Raw genomic sequence first — 12,270 nt, forward strand, 5'->3', positions numbered from 1 at the left:
TTAGCACACATGAAAAACTGAAAACAAATCCTTATTTCCTGATGGAAATAAGTCTTTGGACTATAATGTAACTTAAATAGAAAACTATCTTTAGAAAGATTTTCCCTCCAAAAGCATTTTATTTTAAAAATCTGATTTAAATTTAAAAAATCTGATTTAAATAAAAAAACCTGATATTTTTTTTTGAAAAATAATACAGTAATTGCTTTTTATTCACCCTGTGTGTAATGAAAGAGAGGCTGAAGCGGAAAAATAGCAGGCCTATTAACTTAAACAGTTTTAAAAGGCATAACAAGTATATGAAAATATATAGGCATTTTGTGTGAGAGCCGAGGTGGACTATCCAAGCTTCATTCAGTAGCTGCTGTGTAATATCTTCTGATGTGTAAGCTGAAATTTTCAGATGGGATTAATTGTGGCAGTGGTGTGTTAAAATTTCATGTATCTTTTAAAAATGTGTTTTTTTCTGGTTTGAATGGCATCCCTGAAATTACACAAAAACAATGGTGCAAATATTTGATGAACTTGTGAGGAATATAGTGGACCATATCTGTCCTCCAAGAGCATAAAGCCATGGTTTTCAGACTGCATTTTTGGGAACAGGGATTTGCAAAATCTCCAACACTCATCAATTTCCTATTGTCATTCATTTTGTTATTTAAGATCTCATTCATTATTGATTTGTACAAATAATTTTTGTTTGTCTCTTCATCTGTTGCAGTTACATTTGTTTAGGTATTCACATTTGTCTTCATAGTTCTGCTGTTTGTTTGTGCTATATCAATACAAGTTCATATCTATCCATTTATTTCAGAACAAATTAAAATAGAACAGTTCAATTTTTCTTTCTGCTCAAATATGCATGTCTCTTTCTAATGGAAACCTCCAGTGTTCTTCAGCAGTTTATCAGGGCTTTCTCAAAGGTAGTTTGCTCACCATTACTGATCTTCCCCTGTAGTTAGGGTAGCCACAGGTCCTTTGAAAAGGACAGTCCTTTAATTGAAGCTGTTTGAGGGTTGTCCAATTCAAATCCAGTTTAAAAATAAGGAGCCACAAGGAGAGCTGGAAGGGCCTTGAAGCTGCCCATCAACATTTAGTATCACCTGCTGTGTGGCGTCTTCTCCACTATGGTGAGTTGTTTTATAATTTCATTTAAATTATAGCAATTATTTCTAGATTTGTGTCTATACATATAAATTACCATATGCAAATTTTATGCAAACTGGTGCCCTCTTTTTTTGGTGCTGCAAATGCTCTTTTTTGGCAATGTGTATCGGGTCACTCTACTTTCAAATTGCAGATACTGAGAAGTTTGGGGTTCTAGGTTGCTCTCTAAGTTGTTCATGTGAAGGTTTGGCCCAACTGGCCTGGGCAGCACCTTACATGGACCAAGTCCTCTCTCTCCATTCGAGAAGACTTTGAGAAGCACAGGGGTTTTGTAGCAAAGGGGCAGGGGTTCTTCAGCAGATACGTTGACGTGGCTTAAACAGGGTGTTACTCTGAGCTTGTTCTTCAGATACCATGCATATCACTGTTTGGCAGTGGTGTGTGTGTGTTGTTGTTTATCACTGGAACAGTCAAGCTCATGCAGCAAAATTGCTTAATGGAAGCCACTACCAGCAGAATAAACAAGACAACGATGCACATGTTTGGGTATCTTTATGATAATTTCCCCTGCCCTGTGTTCTTGCACCTTGTCAATCTGCTGCAGAGAAAGAGCTCTTAGTTCCAGTGGGTGCTGGGGTCGAGACTCAGAGAGAGCACAGGAGGTGGCGGAGCAGCTGTGGAACGCAGAGGGCTGTACCAGTCTTCGTGAGCATGGGAGGGTTGAGGGTGGTGGGGGGCAGGACAGGAAAACTGGGCAGAAGTAGCAGGGGGAGTTGGGGGTGGCAGAGTGTAAGTGGAGGGAAAACGAGGCAGGTGAGGATGTGACCCAAGAGTGGGGGGATATTGGTACTGTCGAGGTAGGGGTGTAGGCAGGGGACAGAGGATACCAGGGGTGCCTGGTTTGGGCAGCGCTCGTTCCTGCTTTCGCTGCTTGGCTCGCCGGTTCTGGAACCAAACCTGTCAGCACAAGGAGAGAGAAAATGCATATTATGAATTGAATTCCCTGGGCAAGGCATCTTGGCAATGATGTTTAGAATAGAATTATTTCTGAAAATCCATAACTTGTCAGTGCCAGCCTTTTAAGAAAACCAAGAATGTTCTGGGACATCGGCAGAAGGTAAACATCTACCAGAAGCAGGAAATTATGAGATAAGCTTGTGCAGTGTGTTTGGGATGGACTAATTATACTTACAAAACAATAGGCAAAAGGGGAATGATGCACATTTATTCATAGGTATGTGTAGGTAGACAGATTGGAATTGTGGGCCCAAGCAGAGATTCTTAGCAGCTTTCTGGACTTTGCACACTCAGCTGGTTCTCTGGTTAATATTTTTTGTTGTTGTTAAAATAAAAAAGGACAGTGGTGCCTCGGGTTACATACGTTTCAGGTTACATATGCTTCAGGTTACAGACTCTGCTAACCCAGAAATAGTACCTCTGGTTAAGAACTTTGCTTCAGGATGAGAACAGAAATTGTGCTCCGGCAGCGCGGCAGCAGCAGGAGGCCCCATTAGCTAAAGTGGTGCTTCAGGTTAAGAACAGTTTCAGGTTAAGAACGGACCTCCGGAACAAATTAAGTACTTAATCCGTGGGTTAAACCACTGAGCCTAGGACTTGCCAATCAGAAGGTCGGCAGTTCAAATCCCCGCGATGGGGTGAGCTCCCGTTGCTCAGTCCCTGCTCCTGCCAACCTAGCAGTTCAAAAGCACGTCAAAGTGCAAGTAGATAAATAGGTACCGCTCCGGCGGGAAGGTAAACAGCGTTTCCGTGCGCTGCTCTGGTTCGCTTAGTCATGCTGGCCACATGACTTGGAAGCTGTACGCCGGCTCCCTTGGCCAATAAAGCGAGATGAGCGCTGCAACCCCAGAGTCGGTCACAACTGGACCTAATGGTCAGGGGTCCCTTTACCTTACCACTGTAGTAGGTATAGGGAGGGGGATGCCTCAGTTTCTCATATAGAATCATATAGAAACAACATGTAACCAGTAACATTGGTCTAGCCCTGCGCCTTCTGTTTCAACTTTTAAACGCCTGCTGAAAACTTTTCCATTCCTTCAGGCATTTAAGAATGCACCTTTCCACAATTGTTACTTGGTTTCTGATTTTAACTATTTTCTATGGGTTTTGTTGTTTGTATTTTTATGTACAATTGTCGTGAAGCACTCTGATGTTTTTATATGAATTAGTGGTCTATAAATATTTTTATAAAGAAATACATGTAACACAACTGTTTAAGTTTACATAAACGGAGAGCTTCAAGTCCATACATCCATTAATGCAGTTAGTAAAATACTGCCTCACTATTAGGAAAACATAGAATGAAAAGCACCAAAGGGGAAAAATAGTTCTAAATGTGACTTTAAAAAGCACACTTTCTTTGTCCCATGGTTGTAGAAAGGCCCAGCACGTAAGTGCCTTGGAGACCCAGTTTCCAAAAGGCCCCTTGCAGGCTGCTTTTAACACGTCCAATATGGCAGTGTCCATATGTTCTTGGGGCCATTAAGTACTGAGCAGGTACCTGGATGCGAGCCTCATTGAGTTTGATAGCCCTGGCCAGCTCCTCTCGGCAGTAAATATCAGGGTAATGGTTTTTTGCAAATGTTGCCTCCAGGTGATCTAGCTGGTCCTGGCTGAAGGTAGTCCGGTGACGTCTCCTGGTAGGGGCGGCAGCTGTGTGGAGGGAGGAAGGTGCAGCCGGAGAGACCCCAGCCAGTTCTGGTACATTGGGGAACTTCTTACAGAGGGGAACTTCCACATCTGGAAGGCAAGAAGAGGATCCACTGGCATTTCTCTGTCTTGACCTACAAGTCACCTTTATCCAAAACTTTGCCAGTGCCCCTCAGGACTGAGCACTTTCCAACCCCTACTCCTTTAACCCACCCTCACGCCCACCTTCCCCTCTGCCTACAATGGATCCAAACTACAAGAAAGAAGATTCCACCTAAACATTAGGAAGAACTTCCTGACAGTAAGAGCTGTTTGACAGTGGAATTTGCTGCCAAGGAGTGTGGTGGAGTCTCCTACTTTGGAGGTCTTTAAGCAGAGGCTTGACAACCATATGCCAGGAGTGCTCTGATGGTGTTTCCTGCTTGGCAGGGGGTTGGACTCGATGGCCCTTGTGGTCTCTTCCAACTCTATGATTCTATGATTCTACATCCTCTTAATGTGACATCGCTACAACAAGAACTCTGCAGCTGTGGGGTCTGTTTGGTCTTGCTTCTTTGCTCTAGATCATTCCCTCCCAAAGCTGCTTTTCTTTTTTGGAAGGCTCTTGGGAGTTCCATTTATGCATGTTTGCCAGCCCCGTGTATTTTGGACCTTACATACTCATGCCCAGCTGGTTAGCGTGTGGTGCTGATAACATCAAGGTGACGGGTTTAATCCTCATACGGGCCACCTGCATATTCCTGTATTGCAGGGCGTTGGACTAGATTACCCTCAGGATCCCTTCCAACTCTACAATTCTATGATTCTATGAAAGGAGCTAGAAATGGAACGACCCTTGAAAGAGATCCCTCTTCCTCCTGCATATTGTGTGGGCTCCCCACACTACCCACCTTGTAAGAATGATTTTTAAAAATTGTTATTTTTGGCTCAGGACAGCAGAATACTGTAGCTTGAGCCAACCCTGGTATGTGATCCTGGTGGGTGCCAGCAAGCAGACCTTATATTTCTTAGAACCACTTGGATATTGCTTCAGCTAGCTGCAAAAAGCTGTGTCGCAACTGTCTCTTCTTCATAAAGGGTCTCCTGCTTTGTAAGTTCTGTGAGCATTTCAAATAATTTTTCAGAAGCCGCACCTGGCAGCATCAGGTGTTGTGAACCTTTACCTCTTATACTGATAATGAAGTGCCGGAACGGTAACAATATTTCCCCGCACCCTTTCCCCAATTCCTTCCTGCAATCCCTAGGATTAACTGGGGGGAACATGATTCTCCAGCCCCCACTCCCTGGGAGAACCTGAGATCGTGAGAGTGAGGGGAGCACAATAGGCTCACCTGAAAAGCTAATTAATTTGGGACCCCAGCATAGAGGAACTTGAGCCCCCAGGGATCTGAGCCCAAACAGCTTTCTCATTAATGTCTTTGCATCCGAGTGTTTCGGGAGCGGCTGCCCCCAAGGGATTACAAGCCCCCCTCCAGCCTATTTCAGTCTCCTGCTACTCAGCAATCTCCTCCAGCTCCTTAGAGGCTGTCATGTGGAAAATGAGTTTGCTCTTTCCTTGGGACAAGTTTCCTGCTTTTGTGGAGACTATGGCAACTTTTCCTCTCCTAAAAGACCTCCTGGCTAAAATCACACTGAACAAGATCTGGAACTAGGACAGATGGTTCCTTGACTATGCATGGAAGGGTTGCCCCTTCCAGGAAACTGCACATGCACCATACATCTAAAGCACATGACTTTCCTCAAAACATCTTGAGAACTGTAGCTTACCTCTCACCGAACTATGATTCCCAGCACCCTTAACAAACTACAGTTCCCAGGATTCCTTTTAAAGGAGTCATGTGCTTTGAAATGTATAGTGTGCATGCAACCACAGTTACATTGCTTTCCGCTTCCATCACAAATTTTGGGTTGCAAAAAGGCCAGGAGGCACCATCTGCTGGTGGTTTCATGGAATTTGGTCTCGGGTCAGAATTAAGTTTGTGATTAGTGTTGTGATGAGCACAGAAGATGGTTCTGAAAGCCACAGACAGTATTCAAATATGCTCTCCTGATATTCTGTCCTACCAAACCCCAACCTCAAAGTGTCTCCAGGCTGTCAGTATTCTGTGGAAGGGGTTCAAGCGTATACTGGGAAATTTAGGTTTACAATTAAAAGTTATTAAAGTGCTCCATTCTAGCACAACAACCACTTTAATAAAGCCAGTGTAGTGTACCTGTTGGACTAGGACCCAGAATACCAGGGTTCACATCTCTACTCAGTCACAAGCTCACTGGCTGATCTTAGGCCAGTCACTGTCCCTCAGCCTAACCTAGTTTGCAGGGCTGTCGTGAGGAGAAAACTGGGAGTAGGAGAACTCTGAAAACCACATTGAGCTCCTTGGAGGAATAGGGGGCATATAAATATAATAAAGAAAGAGATGGACTTTCTGTGATTAGGAAAGAGACAGGGAGATGCACTGATAAGTGTGGAATGTACAAATGATGAATGGGAAGATATATAAAAACTTTGCAAGCAAATCAGGATGAATGCTCATTGCTGTGTAACCTGCTTACAAATAATGAATTCTCAATAGAGACTGGATATAATCTAACACATAAGCTTTGTGCTAGCAAATAAGGATAGATGCTCAATAAATAGGTCATTAGGAGAAGAGCTAGAGACACACCGCCCTGGAATATTCCCATCTCATTGTTCGTCTCTCCTCCAAAGCTCAACAATGGTGTAAGAAGAAGAAATACCACAAAAATATCATTTCCCATTTAATACAGAAACAACGTACAGAAACAAAGATCACCCCAGACCTGCTTGACCCTGGTTTTTGGTTCTAATAAAAAGCTCTAAAAAGGAAGCCTTGCAAATGTTTCCTGAAGGCTTTTGTAGACTTCTTCCCACACAGTTTTCAAGTCCTGCTCAGAGCTGGAAGCACATCACTGATGTACTGGCTCCCAAGTCCCCCTCTGCACAACCCCTCACATGCAGCTTTTCCTCCGCCCAAATGTTCAGTAGCATCTGGACCCTCTTTGGTCTAGATGGCCTCCCTGTGCCCCTCCTCATGTCTGTAGACCAAAGCTTCCCCAAACTCACCAGCTGTGGAGCTGACAGTCTCAGGGTATATGTCAGTGAACCCTTCGCTCTTCCTTTTCCCTGTTCGTCCACCCTCCATCTCCTTTGATCCTTGCTGTGTCCCCCCCAACCAAACTTTTAAGCCCATTCTGACGTCACCCCCTCCCTGGTTGTCTGTTTTACGTGTGGAGGGTGCGGCTTTGCCATGTCGCCTCCCACCCCTTGGCCTGGAGCACCCCCTCTCAGGATGGAGATGGCCAGGAGCAGGAGGGAGTGGGGGGTGGGGTAGGGAAGGGATGTTCACATCAAGAGAACAGGGCAAGGCAAGGCATGTGGAGTGGAAGGATACTGGAACTCTGGGTATATGTGCAGTCCGGAATGTGAATTTGTGCAGCGGAGTTACTTTAAAAGTTATTTATGCAGGTTATAGATGTGCCTAGATTCTCTGTGAAAATGCTGCTGAATGCATGCATATGTCTGCATGTGGAGAGTTGTTTCATTGCTTTGTTACAGTTCCCTGTGATGCACTTGTAAGTATGTGTGCATTTTGTTTATGAGAGTTTTGTAGCTCTCTTGGAGTGGCGTGCACACCTTGACTTCCCGAGGTATGCCAATTGCTCTGTGAGTGTGTTGAATTGATGCCTTCCTTGACAGCACTCCGGAGGCCCTCTGTGGGTGGCAGCCCACCCTGAACCCATCTCCTGGGATAAGGTTCCAGCAATCATGACTTTCTATTGTCAAGGCAAATCCCTTGGAACAGCAGGAGCCAGCCGGTCCACAGAGAGGCCCTTGAAAAGCTCTCTGCTTGCCACATCCCCCTTGGAATTGACTTGCAGCGTCTGCAGCCCTTCCAGCCACTGCAAAAGCATCTCCACACTCAGATCCACCGCCGTCCTCCTTGCTGTCCTAACAGGGGTGAGGTGGGGGTCATATCAGGCCACTGCTTATCATTTTGGGTTTTCCTTGCTGAAGCTTTTGTCTTTGTGACACAATTGTGGAGCTTAAAAGCAATTCCAGAGGGACAAAGGTACCAACTGGTCTGGCAGCTAAGGGGAACCTTCAGCTAGTCCAGCATTCCAGTTCACCCTTGCTTGCAGGGTAGTGGTAAAGGTGTGAATAGTGTGGCTGGGCACTGCTTGAGGCCATGTCGCACCCCAACACCGAGGAGCCAATCTCTCCCTTTTAAAACCAGACACGGTGTAATGAAAGATAACAGCAATGGCACCGGTGGCCACTTTGTGCCACGCAAGTGCCATGCCTGCCATTAAGTGTGGGTGGTGGCTGGACAGGAAGTCCAGCAGGTCATCAAAGAGTTCTAACCTTCACCGTCTCTAACCTAGGAATCCTGCAGTGATCCAAGAATCCTGCACCTGCTTGGTTGCTATTGCAAAGGAAGAGAGGGACATTTTGCTGCTTTTCTCTGGGAATCGCCCAATGAAACTGATGGCTGAGAGGTTCTCCAAGACTGAGAATAATGAAATAAACCTCCACACAATGTGCAGTTCACTTAAGGGCTAGAATAGATAACATGTACAGAGGATAGACTGATCATTAGATATGATAGCACAGAATCTTTCCACGTTCGGAAGCCCTACCGCTGAGAACAGGGGAGTAACAGCAGGGTGTGGCCATTGCACATGTGCCTTGGAAAAATAGAATTAGAGCTGGAAGGGACCCTGAGGGTCATCTAGTCCAACCCCAGAAACATCTGGGTGGCCTTTTTGGAAATGTGACGGTGGGCTAGAAGATGGTCTCATCCAGCAATACAATGCGTTGTGCTCTTGTGTATTGTTTCTTTATACCACCTGTGTGGCTTCCCCACAACCCCCCAAAGCTGCTGGGAAGTTAGTAGAAGGATGAGCCCTGAAATTGTGCATCGACTGCTGCTGTTGTGCTGATTGCCCTTCGATTGTGGTTTAATGTGATTAGGCCCTTGTGATTGCTAAGCCTTCCTCTGGGTCCCAGTGGGCACCCTTCCTCATTATTACTAATTGGCAATCGTATGTGGAGAGGAGAGGCTGTGCCCTCAGGACATGGCACAAGGTGTGGGGGGTGGCAGATGGCAGGAAATAATAATCTCTAGCCCTCCCATAGCGCTATATGTCAATAAGCTTTTACAAATCATAGTTAAGTCTTGACCACAGTGTTGATTCTTTGAATCCAATGAATGAGTCTAATTGATGGGCTCCAGCCCACTTTTGCAGCTAGGAGGAGTACTGATTGCACATTTCCTTCTCCTTCACTAGTCAAACTAGGAAGGGTGCAGCTGGGGTGACATTTCAGTTTTCAGTAGGGGGAGATTTTAGTCTGGGTAGTCCTACAGAGGCATTCATTAGAGGTACAATGAACTAGAGGTATGGCAGAAGCTGCAGTAGCATTGTGGTGGCAGTTTCTGCCCCAGAAGGGTGCATGTCCAAGGGAATGCCTGCAAGGAACCTGCACAGGGATGAAGACAATTTTGCCCCATCCTCAAGTGTGTTCACTGTTCCCTAAATATGGCTACATTGTGGTGGGAGGATTCCCAAAATGGAAACCCTAAACTCCCACTCTGGGATATATTCACACACAAGGTGAGGCAAAGGAGAAGATTGTTATCTCTGGTGTGTGAATCTGACTTCAAGCCAACATCAGTGATGTAACAACACCCTCCACCACATCAGACGGCTGCAAACCAGCACAAGGGCTGCAGCAGCTCTCCACCACTCCGCCTTGCTGCCTAGTGGTAGGCTGGCCTTGCACATAAGAAGAACCCTGCTAGATCAGACCAAGCGACCATGTAGTCCAGCATTCTCTTCTCAGCAGTAGCCAACCAGATGCATCTGGGAAGCCTGCAAGCAGGAACTGAACGCAACGGTAATGTCTCCACCAGTGGTTCCGCCTTCAACAGCAAAGACAGAACCTAGCTATCATGAACTCAGCATGAAGAACCAGTGAGTTGGCTAGAAATGTAGGTGTTCCTAAGGAACACTCACACAGAGGTCTTCCTTGTAGCTCCCTAAAATGTCCATGTTTGCTGCCTCTGTAAGGTAGGAAAGCATCAGATTGCTATTTTCTCCACGTGTTTCCCTTGAGCATGCAAAAAATGGGTCAAGAATGCAGAACTCTGCATTCTTGACCCAGTTTGATGCCTTTTCCTAACCAAACTTTTTATTGTTGCTATTATCTCCTTAGGAATTTTATCTCATTTATAGTTCTGCCACAGGGATGGGAGTCCATTCATGCTGTGTGTGCCTTTAAGTGTTTGATGTTCCAGAAAGGACTTAGCAAGCCAACAGCCCCTGCTACTTCAAAGTGACTTTTGAATTGTGTGGTTGGGAGTGCAGAAAGTGTGTATTTTCCTCCTTAGATTTACATGCAGACTGAAAACATGAAGGGTGAATAGGATTGTGCCTCGTGGCTGCGTTCTTGACCTCTGCACTTCCACTGGCCTGACTTAGTACATTCACCAGAAGATGAGAACAAGCTCTACATGTGTACATGTGCCCATGCATACAGCCCATTCCTCACTTCTATTGGAGGTTGGGAGTGAGGCCAGCAGATGCACAGAGGTTAGGGAAAGAACAAGTGGGTCACAATTCCCCTCCATGCTTTTGCTCTAAATCAGGTTTCCACCTTTGTTGTTGTTGTTGTTTAGTCGTTTAGTCATGTCCGACTCTTCGTGACCCCATGGACCAGAGCACGCCAGGAACTTCTGTCCTCCACTGCCTCCCGCAGTTCGATCAGACTCATGCTGGTAGCTTCAAGAACACCATCCAACCATCTCATTCTCTGTCGTCCCCTTCTCCTTGTGCCCTCCATCTTTCCCAACATCAGGGTCTTTTCCAGGGAGTCTTCTCTTCTCATGAGGTGGCCAAAGTATTGCAGCCTCAGCTTCACGATCTGTCCTTCCAGTGAGCGCTCAAGGCTGATTTCCTTCAGAATGGAGAGGTTTGATCTTCTTGCAGTCCATGGGACTCTCAAGAGTCTCCTCCAGCACCATAATTCAAAAGCATCAATTCTTCGGCGATCAGCCTTCTTTATGGTCCAGCTCTCACTTCCATACATCACTACTGGGAAAACCATGGCTTTTACTATACGGACCTTTGTTGGCAAGGTGATGTCTCTGCTTTTTAAGATGTTGTCTAGGTTTGCCATCGCCTTTCTCCCAAGGAGCAGGCGTCTTTTAATTTCGTGACTGCTGTCACCATCTGCACTGATCATGGAGCCCAAGAAGGTAAAATCTCTCACTGCCTCCATTTCTTCCCCTTCTATTTGCCAGGAGGTGATGGGCCCAGTGGCCATGATCTTCGTTTTTTTGATGTTGAGCTTCAGACCATATTTTGCGCTCTCCTCTTTCACCCTCATTAAAAGGTTCTTTAATTCCTCTTCACTTTCTGCCATCAAGGTTGTGTCATCTGCATATCTGAGGTTGTTGATATTTCTTCCGGCAATCTTAATTCCGGCTTGGGATTCATCCAGCCCAGCCTTTCGCATGATGAATTCTGCATATAAGTTAAATAAACAGGGAGACAATATACAGCCTTGCCGTACTCCTTTCCCAATTTGGAACCAATCAGTTGTTCCATATCCAGTTCTAAGTGTAGCTTCTTGTCCCACATAGAGATTTCTCAGGAGACAGATGAGGTGATCAGGCACTCCCATTTCTTTAAGAACTTGCCATAGTTTGCTGTGGTCAACACAGTCAAAGGCTTTTGCATAGTCAATGAAGCAGAAGTAGATGTCTTTCTGGAACTCTCTAGCTTTCTCCATTATCCAGCGCATGTTTGCAATTTGGTCTCTGGTTCCTCTGCCTCTTCTAAATCCAGCTTGCACTTCTGGGAGTTCTCGGTCCACATACTGCTTGAGCCTTCCTTGTAGAATTTTAAGCATAACCTTGCTAGCGTGTGAAATGAGTGCAATTGTGCGGTAGTTGGAGCATTCTTTGGCACTGCCTTTCTTTGGGATTGGGATGTAGACTGATCTTCTCCAATCCTCTGGCCACTGCTGAGATTTCCAAACTTGCTGGCATATTGAGTGTAGCACCTTAACAGCATCATCTTTTAAAATTTTAAACAGTTCAGCTGGAATACCATCACTTCCACTGGCCTTGTTATTTGCAGTGCTTTCTAAGGCCCATTTGACTTCACTCTCCAGGATGTCTGGCTCAAGGTCAGCAACCACACTACCTGGGGTGTATGAGACCTCCATATCTTTCTGGTATAATTCCTCTGTGTATTCTTGCCACCTCTTCTTGATGTCTTCTGCTTCCACCTTTAGCCTTCCAGAAATTGCTGAACTATAACTCCCACCATCACTGGCCATTGGCCATGTTTTCTGGTACTGGTAGGTTATTGTACTTCAGGACCTATAGCCTGCAGCCCCAGTCCTATCATGCAACAAGGTGAAGCAGGCGGTGGCATTTAGAAGAATGCAGATGAAAGCAGAAAATAGTC

General features: G+C 45.5%; 1 protein-coding gene and 1 long non-coding RNA gene across 2 annotated transcripts in view; both read right to left on the reverse strand.

Annotated features, from left to right (window-relative positions):
- The window catches only part of LOC309522363, a 232,603-nt gene that overhangs the window by 1,078 nt on the left and 219,255 nt on the right, over window positions 1-12,270 (reverse strand). The gene's annotated exons all lie outside the window — the stretch shown is intronic.
- On the reverse strand, window positions 1,175-12,179 carry PROP1 (PROP paired-like homeobox 1). Its single transcript, XM_082205597.1, has 4 exons — window positions 12,089-12,179; window positions 6,860-10,450; window positions 3,626-3,864; window positions 1,175-2,064 (listed from the first exon to the last, which is right to left on the reverse strand). Exons 2-4 carry the CDS (start codon window positions 6,984-6,986, stop codon window positions 1,723-1,725), a joined length of 708 nt encoding a protein of 235 aa, XP_082061723.1. The 5' UTR covers window positions 6,987-10,450; window positions 12,089-12,179; the 3' UTR covers window positions 1,175-1,722.

This window comes from Podarcis vaucheri, assembly GCF_965113315.1.
Source record: "Podarcis vaucheri genome assembly, chromosome: 17".
NCBI lineage: Eukaryota > Metazoa > Chordata > Lepidosauria > Squamata > Lacertidae > Podarcis > Podarcis vaucheri.

What these genes read in the sequence shown, in the direction of transcription:
- PROP1 (XM_082205597.1), bottom strand. Translation starts at nt 6,986, where the DNA reads ATGGGCTTAAAAGTTTGGTTGGGGGGGACACAGCAAGGATCAAAGGAG. An exon ending in GACTGTCAGCTCCACAGCTG is followed by an intron (nt 3,865 to 6,859) that starts GTGAGTTTGGGG and finishes CTTGCCTTCCAG; the next exon opens with ATGTGGAAGTTCCCCTCTGT. An exon ending in TCAATGAGGCTCGCATCCAG is followed by an intron (nt 2,065 to 3,625) that starts GTACCTGCTCAG and finishes TTGTGCTGACAG; the next exon opens with GTTTGGTTCCAGAACCGGCG.